Here is a 15,522-nt window from a genome sequence, read left to right as displayed (position 1 = left end):
GCAGCTGGTGGCAAACACCTTTAATCCCAGCACTCAGGAGGCGGAGGCAGAGGCAGAGGCAGGTGGATCTCTGAGCTCAAGGCCAGCCAGGGCTTCACAGAGAAACCCTGTCTCAAAAACAACAGAAGAAAACCTTTTCTAGATCTTTCTTGTTCTTCCCAAAGTCACGCATGACCGATCTTAACACGTGACCGCCCTCCTGCCCCAGAGCAGAGACAGAAGTGTCCACCCCCTTTCAGCCCTCTTTCCTGTTTCCTCACATCAAGGCCGCTTCCTCACATGAGCAAGTTTTTTCCTTCCTCTTCCCTTTGTCCTGGAAGAGGATGTGTGCTTGCTTCTTCCTTGGAGGCTTTCTTCCTCTCACCTAGATTCCTTAGAATGTTCTTATCCATCATCTGATACGATATTCTCATAATTTCAGGAGCAATGTCATCTCGTGAGAATATTAAAAACCTGTGGGCCAGAGCTGCCTGCTGTGCTTCTCATGTTTACTGAAGCTTCATTTATTTGTTTGTGTGGATACGCCTGTGCTTGTTCCTGTGTGTGCCGCAGAGCACACACGGAGGTCAGAGGACAGCTTGCAGGAAGAAGTGTTGTCTCTCCTACCCCTGTGGGTGCTGGAGCTGGAAGTCAAGAGGTCGTCAGGCTTGGTGACAAGCTCCTTTATCTCCAGAGCCAGATCTGGCCAGTCCATCCTTGTGTCTTTTTCAATGCACTGAATATAGTTGTATCAGTTCATGTCATTGCTAATGATGGCAGCTCTGTCCTTAAGAAGTAACTGAATCAGCCGGGCGTGGTGGCACACGCCTTTAGTCCCAGCACTCGGGAGGCAGAGGCAGGTGGATTTCTGAGTTCGAGGCCAGCCTGGTCTACAGAGTGAGTTCCAGGACAGCCAGGGCTACACAGAGAAGCCCTGTCTCAGAAAAACCAAAAAAAAAAAAAAAAAAAGATTTAACTGTATCATGTTTTATATGAAAGATGAGTCAAAGTGTGTGTGTGTGTGTGTGTGTGTGTGTGTGTGTGGTGGTCAACTTAGTGCTAAGGTGTGCATATTGCCTTGTTGGAGACGTATTTCTTAGGAAGAAGCACTTAATGTCTTTTGTGGCCATTAAGTGAGCTACCTTGAAATGATTATGGGGCTGGGCGCAGTGACACACCCCTATAATGCCAGCACTTGCAGGGGCATCAACAGTTCAGGATCCCGCAGAGAACAGGAAGGAGAAGGAAGGAGTTGCATCCTTTTAGACATTATGAGTAGTCTGGAGATGACTTCACGTCAACAAGAGGATGCGTCATGGTTATCTGCAAACACTAAGCCTCTTTATAGGTGAGACTTCAGCGACAGTGACAGCACACTGGATCTGCAGGGGTTGAGAAACATTCCCTACAGACACAGAAGGGCCTGTTGACATGCCGAGGACAGTCAAAGCGATGGTTTTCACAGAACTTACTAATATAAACACTAATGCTGTGCTTTGTTATCAGTGTGAAAACTATCTTAGGTCTTTATCGTCACGTGTCCTTAGGTACAGTTTTAGGAGCTGTCCTACCCCCACCCCCCTTTTTTTTTAGCCTTGACTTTTGGCATTTCCTCTGGGAAAAACCTTAAACAGAGGCTGGGTGGCCTTGAGGTGCAGTTTTCATAAGGCTTTGCTGAATAATTGTTCCATGTAAAATCCCAGCTAGATCAGACAACACATTGCCAAGGTTGACTTTCTCTGTGGTTACTCCCCCAAACACCACAGGCTCACTGAGTGACATTTAATCATTGCCCACGCTTAGTGACATGCAAGGTCCGTATTTCTGATAAGAATTCAATCCCTTTACATTCTAGGGAGCAGACAGTCAAGGAATTAATTTACAAAAGACAAATTCAAGCCAGGCGTGGTGATGCACGCCTTTAGTCCCAGAACTTGGGAGGCAGAGGCAGGCGGATTTCTGAGTTCGAGGCCAGCCTGGTCTACAAAGTGAGTTCCAGGACAGCCAGAGCTATACAGAGAAACTCTGTCTCGAAAAACCAAAAAAAAAAAAAAAAAAAGACAAATTCATACCATAGGTTTTGTTTATATCAAATTATACCCAGTGCCAGACATGCCTGTAATCTCAGAAAGCTGAGGCAGGAGGATTGTCACACGCATGAAGCCAACTTTGGCTACAAAGCAAGATCTGTCTAGGAAAAAAAATTATAAAATACGGGCTAGAGAGATGGCTCAGTGGTTAAGAGCTCTTCTGAAGGTTCTGAGTTCAAATCCCAACAACCATCCGTAATGAAGTCTGATGCCCTCTTCTGGGGTGTCTGAAGACAACTACAGTGTACTTATATATATAAATAAATAAATCTTTAATAATAATATACAGTGAGTACCACAGGGAAAATGTGTACAATAGACTGTTGATATAGTTTGGTGATGGTTTAGTTTACCTACAAAAAGAATACCTTCTTTTCTTCCTCTTGGAAAAGAAGAGAGACAACAGAGCTGGAGAACTGACCCAGCAAATAAGAGCACTTGTTGCTCTTGGACAGGATTCAGTTCCTGCCACCCATATGGCGAGTCACAACCGCCTGCACCTCCGGTTCCAGGGGGACTGTCGAGGTGTCTGCAAAGCTGAGGAGTATCAGGGCTTAGACATCCTAGGCAAGTCCTCTACCACTCACTAAAGCCCCAGCCTCGAGTTACGTGTTGTTGACGTTGTCTGTGAGATAGTGAGACAAACATCTATGTCAGAACTGAGTAGTTAATAAGGGCATATCAGATCAGGGCCCCATGCCCATGGCACATATGAAAATGCCACAAACCCACACAGGTTAGGTGTGTGCTAACTTTAAGTAAGAATATTTTTACTTAGCTGCTTCTCAAGGCATTTGGCATGGACCAGACTGAAGGAAACAATGGGTTTGACTGGGCTCCTCCGGTTCTCCCTCTGTATAAGGTACAGCTCTCTAGTCCATCCCAGAGTCAGCCAGCTTGGACCCACTCCCTGGCAAAGAGAAAGCCCTTTTACCTCTCTGCTACTTACCCAGGGCAGAAGCAATTGCATTCCGTAATATAGGTGTCAAAGGCATTATTGCTATTTTATCTGTATAGCAGTCCCAAGTCCAGCGGCTGCTGTGGGGTTGTGTGTTTGCTCATATTGTTGAACAGGGAACCAAGTAACCAACCAAACAAACAAATAAAAAAACCTGAACCTACTTGAAAATGTATCTGCTAGTATTGAAAAATAGGTATTCATCTAAGTGATTGAGTTTAAGAATAACTAATGTGACATCTGCCTATGAAAGTGTGTAGTGCCAAGCCACAGCTGAGGGCGAGGGACTAGCTAGGGTGCCCTCAGTCAGCAGGCAGGAAATCAAATCTTCCAAACTGCTGCTGTATCTTGGATTCTCACACTGCATGACTGATTTTATGGATTTCCCAGTAATGGAAGTAACCATCTTTGATCTTTGATCCGTGAAAAATTTCTGTCTGTAGAAAAATAAAGAATATAAATATTTATTTATTTATTTACTTACTTACTTACTTACTTACTTATTTGAGGCAAGGTCTCACTGTGGCGCTCGCTATGTAAACCAGGTTGTCCTCAAACCCAGATCCACCTGCCTCCACCTCCCAGGTACGAGGATTAAAGATGTACATCATCACACCTAAAATAATGCAAATATTTAAAGACCAATGAGCATTACATGTCATCGTGTCTTGGACCATTTTATATATGTACGCATTAAATAGTTCTCTGGCTTCTTAGTTACGTTGTATCAGGCCTCAGAGATTTGCTCTTGACTCTGTATATTTGGTGTCATCAGGCCACAAACTCATGCATAAAACCCGTTAAAAACTGAACCACCGTCCTCTGTACTAGGCCCCAATATAAATCCAGAGATGTGTGTATTTATATAAAACGATTCAGAGCAAATAATTTCTTTCATCCAGGCTACTATCCAATTCACTGTGTAGCACAGGCTAGCCTTACACTCAGAGGGAATCCTCCTGCCTGAGCATCCCAAATGCTGGCGTTCGGGTGGGAGGGCCTGCAGTCATCCTGGCCAATTCTTTCATGGGTGCCTTTCTGACTTCCAGGTTCGCTGGATGATGTATTGGATCGTCTTTGCCCTCTACACTGTCATTGAAACGGTGGCCGATCAGACACTTGCATGGTAAGTTCAGCTCCAAGGGACACGGGTGCTTTCAGGTGTCCCAAGTTCTTATCCCATCCTTGTCCCACCCCCAAGCCCCTGTGAAAAATAGATCAAGCAACTTAATTTCCCAGCATCTTTTCTTCCTCGGTTTTCCCCGTGACAACAGCGCTTTCTGTGGAGTTCATCCTCTCGAAGGCAGCTCACTGTGCTAATCCCTGCCCACCTCCCACTCCCACCAGAGTCTTAAAATAGAGAACCTGGCTGTCGTCATCCGCTTTCCACACTCATGAGTTCAGACTGTTTTTCTCGAGGGCTTCCGAAATGACTCTTCTTCCAATCCGCAGCATCTGGTCGTAGCCCTCCCTCCCGGCCCAGCCCTAGAGCTCTGAGGCACGAACATTGAGACGTCATGTCAGCAGCCACGGGGACTCCCACCCACTCGGCAGCAGCGCCCTGGCGGCTCTACCCAAGCAACAGGAGGCATAATTACAACATGTTCCTTCCCTCATTGAGTTCACAGTTTATACAGGACCCAGACTTAAGGACTCGAGTCTCCTCACGTGCTGTTTCCGAGTACCTTTGTGTTCAGCCATGCCAGTGGAGAAGTCTCTGTAGCTGGCTTTGACTACTTTGTGGGTTCTTCTTTCTTCCACCCTTCTCCACCCTTTCAGCCCCCTACCCTAACACTAGATAGGAGAGAAAGGGGGTAGAGGGGAAAGGGGGCCATGTTAGACTACTCCCTGATGATGAGAAGTGTTGACTTCCTTGGGGCAAGTTTGATCTTTGTCATCCCAATATCTAATTTCTTCTTTCTTCTTCTTTCACACGACTACTTAACAAACTGAGACCAACAGCAACCAACCGACAACCCCCACTCACTCCTCTCTGGGCCCTAGCATTTATATACCCTCTGAAAAGTCCCCAGAATTCCAAACGTCGCACAATCCCAGAAACTATCTGCAGCTGGCAAAACCTGCCCCTGCTAGAGTTCTGGGCAAGTCATAGTCCGCTGCTGTAGACAGTCTGAAGTAACCCCAGATCTCACACCTGGGATTAAAATAAACATATTTTCTTATAAGTTCTCACTACAAGTCTTCTTATTAAAAACAAAACTTTGCCTGTGTTTCCACTTACCATGCATCGTAGACTGGAACTGAAATTAACCAAGCTATCTTTTCTTTACCTGGGCTACTAATGCAAATGGATGCAGAGAGAGAAAGAGAGAGAGAGATACAGAGATAGATACAGAGATTGATACATGGCTTGATAGATGATACATAGATAGATGATAGATAGACTGATTGATAGAGATAGATGATACATAGATGATAGATGGATGGATGGATAGATAGATAGATAGATAGATAATCAGACTGCAGTACCTATGAGTGACCACTTGAACTCTGTGGTCCCTTTCTATTCCTTCCTGTATCTGCTTCACATCATTTCTGGTCTCATTCTCTTAGAACATTCCATCATGTTGTCACATAGAGGAAAAATATACACCATCAGACTTCAATAGTCTTTTTTTTTTTTTTTTTTTTCCTGAGACAAAGTCTCCTGGAATTGCTGGGGGCAGCCTCGAAATCACAGAGCTCTGCCTGCATCTGACTCCTGAGTGCTGAGATTAAATGCAGGGCTTGTCACACCTGGCCAGACTTAAACGTTCTTAACCTGTCCTCATTTATGAGTTAGTGCTTGGCAATCTCTTCGTCTCTCCTTCCGTAACCCCCCTCCCGCTTCCCCCTCTCTCTCTCTCTCCCTGCCTCCCTCCCAGCTTTCCTCGTCTGTCTCCCTCTCTTCCTTGACCCTATCTTCTTCCTCTCCCTGCCTCCTCCTCTCTCTCCTCACCCAGGACTCCCTACATGCTTAGTATATACTCAGAGCCAGACTTCACCCTCCTCCATTTTTCTTTTCTCATTTGAAATGTTCTCCTTAACGCTGAAGAAATGGTTCCATTCACTGTGATTTGAATTCTAGGGGACCGACCTACAGGCAGGCACGAGTGTCACATGTGTGCGTGTGTGCACACACACACACAACATACACGTTTCCCTCCCTCCATCCCTATTCCTTTCTTTGTTGATTTTGGAGTAGATGGAGGGGGATTTTCTCTTGGTTTTGAAGGACAGACGAAAGATTCTCAACCATTTCAGGGATTAAAGCCCACCCTCCCTCCCTCCCTCCCTTCCTTCCTTCCTTCCCCTCTTTATTTATTCATCTATTTTGAGACATGATTTCATATGGCCAAGTCTGACCTTGAACTCCTGATCTTGCTGCCCCTACCTTCTAAGTGCTAAGATTACAGACATGTGCCACTATGCGTGTTAGTTTGTTAGCACATTGCTAGGTATCAGATTTTCAAATGTCAGTAGGCAAACCCTTTACCAACTGAGCTGTATCCCCACCCAGCCCAGACAGTCCTTTTTTTTTTTAAGACTTCTTTTTTTTTTTTTCTAATTTCAAATATAGCTTATGTTCATTATTGGAAAATATAGAAAGTGTTGGATGTTAAAAGCTGGTCTGGGCAGACAGTTTATTCTGGCCAGATGCCTTCCAAGCATGTCTTACAACCAGAGTTCCATCTGGATGGAGAGGGCCGACTCCTGAAAGTTGTCCTCTGATCTCCGCACATGTGCCATGGGGGCTCACACCCTGCCATATGTCGTACACACCTGCATGCTCACACGCAGTGGTTGGGGCTTATTCTGTGTTTTTCAATAGTGAGAGTCCATGCCCTCCATTAAGGTGCACTGAGGCAGAGAATCTTTGCTGACTGTGCGCTTATTGCTCCTCACTGATCCTGGCCGTCTGCCTTACCACAAGAACTCAGACTTGGGGCTCTTTGTATCCTGGTGCCCCGTGGTTCTCTCACCCTGTGTGACTTAGCTCTCAGTGTGGCAGCAGGCAGCCCTGTGAAGCACAGTAGGTTAGAACAGCAGACGCCGATGTCTTCCTAAGCGTCCCCAAGGCAGGTATTTGATTGCAGCAGTGTTGGCCTCGGCTCCATTAAGCTTCAGAACCAAGGCAGAAGAAAGGATTTCCATGGTAGAAGCTTAAAGCAAGAGGTTGGGGGGATCGGAAGAATCAGAGAGCAGTTAAGACTTACGTTGTCTCTGCCACATTCACTAGTGTTAGCCAGTCAGTTTGCATGATTCAGGGTTGGGGAAGTAACTCCACACACAGACAGGAAAGGCACTTAATTGGCTGCCAGTCTCCCTTAGTGGTACTTCCCACACTGTCCTTCTGCAGCTGAAACTTGGAGAGAAAATTATCAGGGAGTTCTGAGAAAGCTGAGGGACAGATGGAGTTGTCCCCTGGGGTCGGTGGGTCTGTCACGTACTTCTGTGGCTGTCCAGAGCTGCAGTGTCTAGATAGCAGTTTGTCCTTTCTGAGCCACCGGAGTCAGTATAGGTGCTGTCCCACTGGAAACAGACACTTTGCCATTTCCTTGTTACTTGTTATTTTGTCTCTTAGCAAGCCTTGCTTCTTGGTTTGGTTTCTTCTTGCTAGGTTTCCCCTGTACTATGAGCTGAAGATTGCCTTCGTCATTTGGCTGCTGTCGCCCTACACTAGAGGGGCGAGTTTAATCTATAGAAAGTTCCTTCATCCCCTGCTGTCATCAAAGGAAAGGGTAAGTGAGATGTACGGGTTACTTCCCCACTGTCTTTAAGTAGTGTGTGTCAGCATGCGTAACATCCAGAGGCTTCTTAACGTTATTCTAAATAAAACTAACAGGGGGAAGTGGTGCACACCTCCGGAGGCAGAGGCAGGTAGATCTCTGAGTTGGAGGATAGCCTGGTCTACATATCCAATACCAAGCTAGCCAGGACTACATAGTAAGACCCTGTCTCATAAAACCTGAATAAACTAACATCTATTGGTGTGTTGTTGTTATTCTTAGCCAGTTTTTGTTTTTAAGACAAGATCTTGCCGGGGCCTAGCAAACACAGAAGTGGATGCTCACAGTCAGCTATTGGATGGATCACAGGGCCCCCAATGGAGGAGCTAGAGAAAGTACCCAAGGAGCTAAAGGGATCTGCAACCCTATAGGTGGAACAACAATATGAACTAACCAGTACCCCGGAGCTCTTGACTCTAGCTGCATATGTATCAAAAGATGGCCTAGTCGGCCATCACTGGAAAGAGAGGCCCAATGGACTTGCAAACTTTATATGCCCCAGTACAGGGGAATGCCAGGGCCAAAAAGTGGGAGTGGGTGGGTAGGGGAGTGGAGGGAGGGTATGGGGGACTTTTGGGATAGCATTGGAAATGTAAATGAGGAAAATACCTAATAAAATTAAAAAAAAAAAAAAAAGACAAGATCTTGCAGGGCATTGATGGCATAAGCCTTTAATCCCAACACTTGGGAGGCAGAGGCAGGCAGATTTCTGAGTTCGAGGTCAGCCTGGTCTACAGAGTGAGTTCCAGGACAGCCCAGGGCTACACGGAGAAACCCTGTCTTAAAAAAAAAAAAAAAAAAAAAAAAAAAAAAAAGACAAGATCTCACTGTATAGTCCTGGCTAGTCTAGAACATCCTATGTAGATCAGGCTGGCCTCCAATTTACACAAAGATCACAAAGATCTGACCATCCACAGTGCTGGGCTTATGGCTTGCACTACCACACCCAGCTTAATTTATTTATTTTTCCCCCCTCAGGGCCTCCTGTAGCCCAAGCTGGCTTTGAACTTACTAAGTAGCTAAAGATAACCTTGAACTTCTGCTCTAACTGACCATACCTCCCTATAGGGATCTCAGGGGTGTGCTACCACACCTAGTTTTACTGTTAATTTTTCTGCCCCCAGGAAATTGATGATTATATTGTCCAAGCCAAAGAAAGAGGCTATGAGACAATGGTGAATTTTGGACGGCAAGGTTTGAATTTAGCAGCTGCAGCCGCCGTCACTGCAGCAGTGAAGGTAAGTTTGCCTTTGTCTGTTTAGCCAGGGTCTCCTTGTCAGCAGATGCAGAGAGGCAGCTAGTTTTATTTTAGATCATTATAAAGCTATGACAGAATTTCGTTTCATATTTATTCTAACAATGAAATAAACAAGTAGGTGATTTTAATGATATTTTAACACTTCATTTTCTGTCCTACTTGGGAATCCAAACCTCTTAGTGATTATGACATTAGAAGTAGCTAATAAAACATACCTGCAGGCTGGGTGTGTTGGCGCATGCCTTTAATCCCAGCACTTGGGAGGCAGAGGCAGGCGGATTTCTGAGTTCGAGGCCAGCCTGGTCTACAAAGTGAGTTCCAGGACAGCCAGAGCTATACTTTTAACCTTGCATAGTTTTGATGAGTCACCTTAAGTATCTCTGTATCTTTGATGTTTCTCTCTCTCTCTCTCCCTCTCTTCCTCCCTCTCTCTCTCTCCCTCTCTCTCTTGCACTGCCTTGCTAGGATTTCTTGCTTGCTTTTACACCTCTACTTCCACCAATTTGAGGTAACTGTTGATTCAGAAGAAAGCATGTGAAAAGTGTGTTCTCAGAACTGGGTGTTTACTCAGCAAGCCTCTAACGCCATAGCTCTTCTTTCGAGCCGAGTAACCGATGGAGTGCCTTCTCTGGAAACTCACATTCTGGCTTTCAGATTCCTTTGCATGGAGTAATTGGTGTGGCTCATTTTCAGTAGCACAGCATAACTGATTTTAGTGTGTGGTGTGTGGGGAAAAAGAAAAAAGAGCGGACTTCACAGTGCTGGCTGTGACCTTTGATGTTACCATGAGCAATTTGCTAATTTATGTGTGCCTGGGGAGCTTTGTGTCTAAAAGGAGGGTGTGAGGGTGATGTGTCTGTGAGGTACCTGATGGCGCAGCACTTGCTCATAGTGGGAACCCGGGAATCTTAACATCATGCAAATGGTTTACTAATATGAAATAAGATGGGGGTACTAGTGTTCTGCTTTCCGTCAAGCCCTTTCATTGTTTCTTGTTGTTTTAAGATTTATTTTTACCGTGTGTGTGTGTGTGTGTGTGTGTGTGTGTGTCTGTGTGTGTGTGTCTGTGTGTGTGTCTGGTGTGTCTGTGTGTCTGTGTTTGTGTGTGTATGCATGTGAGTACAGGTTCCCCTTGGAGACTAGAAGCTTGTCTCTGTTTGTGTGTATCTGTGTTTGTGTGGGTATGCATTGTGAGCACAGGTGCCCAAGAAGACTAGAATCTTGTGTGTGTCTGTCTGTGCGTGTGTCTCTGTGACTGTGAGTCTGCGTGTCTCTGTGTGTTTGCATGGGTATGCACGTGAGCGTGGGTATGCCAATGGAGACCAGAAGTGTAGGATTCCCTGGAGCTAGAGTTACAGACAGCTGTGAGCCTCCTAATGTGGATGCTGGGAACTGAAACTGGGTCGTCTACAAGAGCAGCAGCAAGTGCTCTTAACTGCTGAGCCATCTCTACAGAGCAGGTCAGACTGTTTTTAACTCACCTATGCAATGGAAAGATATAGTTCAGCTAAGCAGCGATGAAATTGCAGCAGCAAAAGAGTGATGTTACCTGAGGGCGCTTTCCGTGCACAGAGAGACCTTTGGCTCACCTGTCAGAGTTAATATCATCAAAAAGCGAGAAATCCACATGCTGTTCTTAGCAGCATCGCAGTGAGGGCTAAGTGGAGATTCAATATGTAGATAACTATATTGATAATGGTTATTGATTATAGTCTTATGTTGCAATGCTTACTATTGTATAGTTTTCCTCTTACTGGGTTTGTGGGGGTTTCTTTCTTTAAAATAGATGGATAAACACTAACACAGCAACATTTTGAGCTTATTGAAGCTTTTTGGGTTTTGTTTCTTGCTTAATGAAAATACATTGCTGATCACACGTCCACCAAAAAGACCACCCAGGAAATAAATCATCTTTCACAGTCAGACCCTGTGAAAGGAGAGGACCTACGTGATCATCAAAGAAAAATAAGTCCTACAGTATGTTCAGGGCAGTGAGCCTCCAGGTCAAGGGGCCCGTATCTCACCCAGCACCATGGGGAAAGAATGACCATCTCTGAGCAGCGCCACCCCCATCCCAACCACTGCCTCCAAACACCAACAAGGAAGCTAGAATTCTTCCACGTCAGACACTAAAAGCACAATCATGTTCAAATGACTTAGCATCAGAACAGCAGTAAGTTTCTAATTAGTGACAGTGGAATCACGAAGCCGGTGTGCCGTCACCCATGATGACATCACCCAAGATGCCATCGTGTGGGTCGGGCTCAAGTTCTATGATAGGCAAGCCTGTCAATCAGGTGTGAACTTAAAATAATCAAAGAGTAAAAAAAATTTTTTTTGGTTGTTTTTGCTTTTGTTTTTCGAGACAGGGTTTCTCTGTGTAGCCCTGGCTGACCTGGAACTCACTTAGACCAGGTTGGCCTCGAACTCAGAAATCCGCTTGCCTCTGCTTCCCAAGTGCTGGGATTAAAGGCATGCGCCACCTCTGCCCGGCTCAAATTTTTTTTTATATATTATACAAGAAAACTCATAACATGTAGTGACTGCACATACTTTGTCGGGGTGGATATGTTCTGTCAACGTTTAAAAGAGGGGAAAAGAGAAAAGAAGGAAAACTGTAAACCGGTGGCATCTGGAAAATAGGTTACCCAGCACAGAGGGGAGGTGATGAACCCCCAGGACACTGCAGCAAGTCCAAGTGTAGACAGTCGGAAATGGGTTCTGTGGGTCCAAAGTGCCGAAAGAGATGCTTCTGGAAGAAGCACAGAATGGAAAGAGTAAGCCTGATGCTGTGCATGGACGATACTTATCCTAGCCGTGTGTGGCGTGACCCACAAAGAACTCACGGAGTACAGACGGTGCATGCCTGTGCAGCCGTGCGTCCCCCTAGCACCATGAGCATGTATTGGTGACTATGCACATAGTAGGGCAACTAAGCAAATGGAAACCAAAAAGGCAATTATTAACACTGTGGGGACAAAGCAGCATAAATTATATTAGAAGCAAAGTCCAGTGATGGAACCTAGGAAGCAGTAGGAAGAACACAGGTGAAGGATTTAACTAACAACTGTGATCTTGCTGTGCTGAGAAACAGGGAGGTAGAAGGGAGCCCTTGAACGCTTGTAACATCAGTCAGCAGGTTTAGAGTAGTGAGTTCCTCTACAGGGGTGTGATGACAAATGGCTTGCCGCTTCCCCTTTAAGCTTAGCATGGCTCGACCTTGCAGGCCCTCGTGATTATATTTATTTACACCTCAAGGACATCTCTGAACGAGTCTTATTTGAAAGCTTCAACACGATCCTGTGTGGGAAACTGCAAACTCAATTTCAACTTCAAATGTGCTTTGAGAACACATACGAGGCCCTTGTTTTAGAAAATACAGAAAGAAATCCCAGCGGTTCTCAGCCTGACACTTAGAAATCCCTTCTAGTGTGTTTGCCTCCTTGTAAGTAGGTGCACCGTCTATGTGCCTGGTACCCACAGAGGACAGAGGCAGTTGTTGGGGCCCCTGGAACTAGAGTTAAAGATTGTTGTGAACTGCTATCTGGGTGCTGGGAACCGAAACCATGTCTTCAATAGGAACAGCAAGGGTTCTTAACCACTGAGCCATCCCTCCAGGTCCTGAGACATAATAAATAGTGTAACTGTTTAGTAGGGCATTCACCCAATCTTGAGTGTATTTACTAATCCTGTCATTGCTTCGAGGGACGTCAGCAACCTCGTGGTGTTATTTTAATCTTATCCCCTCCTTTCATCTCATAGCTTGCTTTCACCGGTTTTTACCATCCCCCGGCCCATATGTTGCACACTTAACATCTCTCTGTTTAATGCCCAGTCTAAGAAGGAGCTGATGCAGCAGCAGGGCAGACGGCTTGACCCTGTGGCCTCACCGGCCCCTTACTTCCTGACTGTAGCCAGTGTCTGGATTGCCAACTGAATATGTAACCTGTCTCTTGTCTGTTAAGACCCTCTATTATTAAGTAATAATATCTCACAAAGAGACTTTTCTATAAAAATGTCCCAAAAGATAGTCCTGCATCTGCTTGCTCCTTTGTTTTTTCTTTTTCTTTTTGTTTGTTTGTTTACTTGTTTTAAGATTTACTTACTTATTTATTTATTATGTGTACACTGTAGCTGTCTTCAGACACACCAGAAGAGGGCATCAGATCCCATTACAGATGGTTGCGAGCCACCATGTGGTTGCTGGGAATTGAACTCAGGACCATCTGGGAAAATGCAGTCAGTGCTCCTAACCGCTGAGCCATCTCTCCAGCCCCTACTTCCTCCATTGTGATTCATGGATTTCACTTCTGTAGTTAATGACTCAAAATCATCTCTCCACCTCCCAGGCAGGAAACAGAGACTCCAAAACCATCAAAGTTAGTGCTATGAAACAAGCCCACCACTGCACTTCACGTCCCTATTGCTGGTGATGATCTGGGTCTTTAAGAAAAAACAAAGTACCTGTGGGTGAGGTGATGTCATGATCTCATGATGACTCCAGGAGTTCCGGACACTCGATTAATTGTTGGTTCTGTTGTGTCTATTAAAAATAGTAACAGTGTTGAGTACTACGTCATGTTGGCTCTGTTGGCCTCAGGTTATACTGTGCTTATTTTAAAGTGACTGAAATTAGTTTCATCTGTGGAGACTTTATATATATAACAAAAGTCTTATTACCAAAGAACTTACTGAGGCAGACATTTCAAATTCAAGTAAATTGGAACCAAACTAAGAAATAGGTCAGGATTGAGGAGAAACCGGGAGAAGAACGATGGCAAAATTTGTGCATTAATATTTTAATAACACATAGTTTATTAGAAATATCTTTTAGGGGTAAAAACTCTTGTGCTCTTCGCATGACATTTAGAGAACAGTAATTTCCTCCCTAGGGTCCCCAGGTTGAATCACCTGAGCATGCCAAGAATGAAACCAGGAATCTAATCAGAACACTTATTACACCGTAAAGCAGTTTTCTGGAAACATTGCTCAGTCCCGTGGCCTCATTACCAGGCATCTGTTCACAAGGTCGGTGCACAAGTTTATTTTGGCTGAGCGAAGCACAAATACATGAAGGACCTTCAAGGATTCTGCTGAGCATGCTCAACATCCCTGCCTACACGTGGGAGACGCAGGGGGCATTGATGTAGCTGACCGCCGTCCACCCGTGCAATCAAGGGCAGGTGAAGAGCAGAAGTGTTGGCCCCTTTGGCCAGCTCAGGATTCGCTCTTCTCGGTACACCTCTCTAAGAGACCAACCCCGGTTTTTATGTATGTAAATTAGAGCTCTGCAGTAAAATTGCTGAAGTCTAATTGGCTTTTTAAACCACTGCCAGTGGCGTCAAATCCCTGACCTCTTGCTATCTGTTTTAATGACTTTCTGTTTGTGAAAGGATTTTGAGATTTTTCAGCCATCAAGCCTCACCCTCTTTTCTGCAGGGGGTTGGGGGGTGTGGCAGGATTCAGCCTCTTTTCCTACCGTCCACAGAACAGTTTGGTGTAACAGATACCGCATTCTAGAACACTCAGTTTTGTTCTTGATTTTTTTTTTTCTTTTAAGTTTGGATTCTGCCACTTAACAGCCATGAGTGTATGCAATTGTATACAAATCATCTATACTGATAAGGATTAAATATTCTTCTTATCTATAAAAGGGTTGACATCTTTTATTTATTTTATTTTATTTATTTATTTATTTTTGGCTTTTTGGTTTTTCAAGACAGGGTTTTTCTGTGTAGCCCTGGCTCTCCTAGAACTCACTCTGTAGACCAGGCTGGCCTCGAACTCAGAAATCCGCCTGCCTCTGCCTCCCAAGTGCTGGGATTAAAGGTGTGTGCCACCACTGCCCGGCCTGGGTTGACATCTTATCTCTAAAACAGCTACATGTCCAGAATGGTAGCTCTCAACTGGACATAGTTTGTGGCCCCACCAACTCCACCACGGGACATTCTCCTCCATCACAAATGACAAGGATGTATTCCTGGTACCTCCATGGCAGAGGCCAGGGATGCAGCTTGCTGTCCTATGAGGCAGAAACACTGCAGAGACTTTCCAGCTCAAACGGGCTGACAGACCCTGCTTCAGAGGGGTGATGATGATTCCAGAAAAAGAATTAATTAAAAAGCATACACATGTATATAAGAATTTTGTCGCCCGGCATGGTGGCGCACTCCTTTAATCCCAGCACTCAGGAGGCAAAGGCAGGTGGATTTCTGAGCTCGAGGCCAGCCTGGTCTACAAAGTGAGGTCCAGGACAGCCAGGGCTATACAGAGAAACCCTGTCTCGAAAAACCAAAAAAAAAAAAAAAAAGAATTTTGTCTTTATAGAGTGACTATTTGTCAATAAATATATATCACCCTCTTCTTCAGAACACTAAGATATATCATTCACCAAATGTGAATACACTTGGGCTCATCCCTGGATTTCATCAGTTTAATTATTGATTG

The 15,522-nt window shown here is 45.0% G+C and overlaps 1 protein-coding gene and 1 long non-coding RNA gene across 6 annotated transcripts in view; one reads left to right on the top strand and one right to left on the bottom strand.

Moving 5' to 3' along the window:
• Reep3 (receptor accessory protein 3) overlaps nt 1-15,522 on the top strand; it is an 87,800-nt gene that overhangs the window by 53,335 nt on the left and 18,943 nt on the right. For 3 of the 5 annotated variants that reach the window (NM_178606.5, NM_001204915.1, XM_006513726.4), the window contains exons 3-5: nt 4,077-4,153; nt 7,649-7,769; nt 8,942-9,055. In NM_178606.5, the coding sequence (NP_848721.1) occupies nt 4,077-4,153; nt 7,649-7,769; nt 8,942-9,055 (312 nt within the window). Of the gene's footprint in view, nt 1-4,076; nt 4,154-7,648; nt 7,770-8,941; nt 9,056-9,540; nt 9,584-13,967; nt 14,729-15,522 lie in introns of those variants that run through there. The other 2 variants (XM_006513728.2, XM_006513727.2) reach the window with 2 other exon arrangements.
• Gm31763 (predicted gene, 31763) overlaps nt 2,328-15,522 on the bottom strand; it is a 36,252-nt gene continuing 23,057 nt past the window's right edge. Inside the window, exons 3-7 of the long non-coding RNA NR_110511.1 lie at nt 13,540-13,618; nt 7,011-7,190; nt 3,524-3,643; nt 2,849-2,979; nt 2,328-2,694 (exon numbers count right to left, since the gene is read on the bottom strand). This is a non-coding gene — a long non-coding RNA (predicted gene, 31763). The remainder of the gene's footprint in view (nt 2,695-2,848; nt 2,980-3,523; nt 3,644-7,010; nt 7,191-13,539; nt 13,619-15,522) is intronic.

The sequence above is a fragment of the Mus musculus genome, chromosome 10 (genome assembly GCF_000001635.26).
Source record: "Mus musculus strain C57BL/6J chromosome 10, GRCm38.p6 C57BL/6J".
NCBI classification, from domain to species: Eukaryota; Metazoa; Chordata; class Mammalia; order Rodentia; family Muridae; genus Mus; species Mus musculus.
Note: the sequence above shows the minus strand (reverse complement) of the source record. Positions and strands in the feature narration are given on the sequence as shown.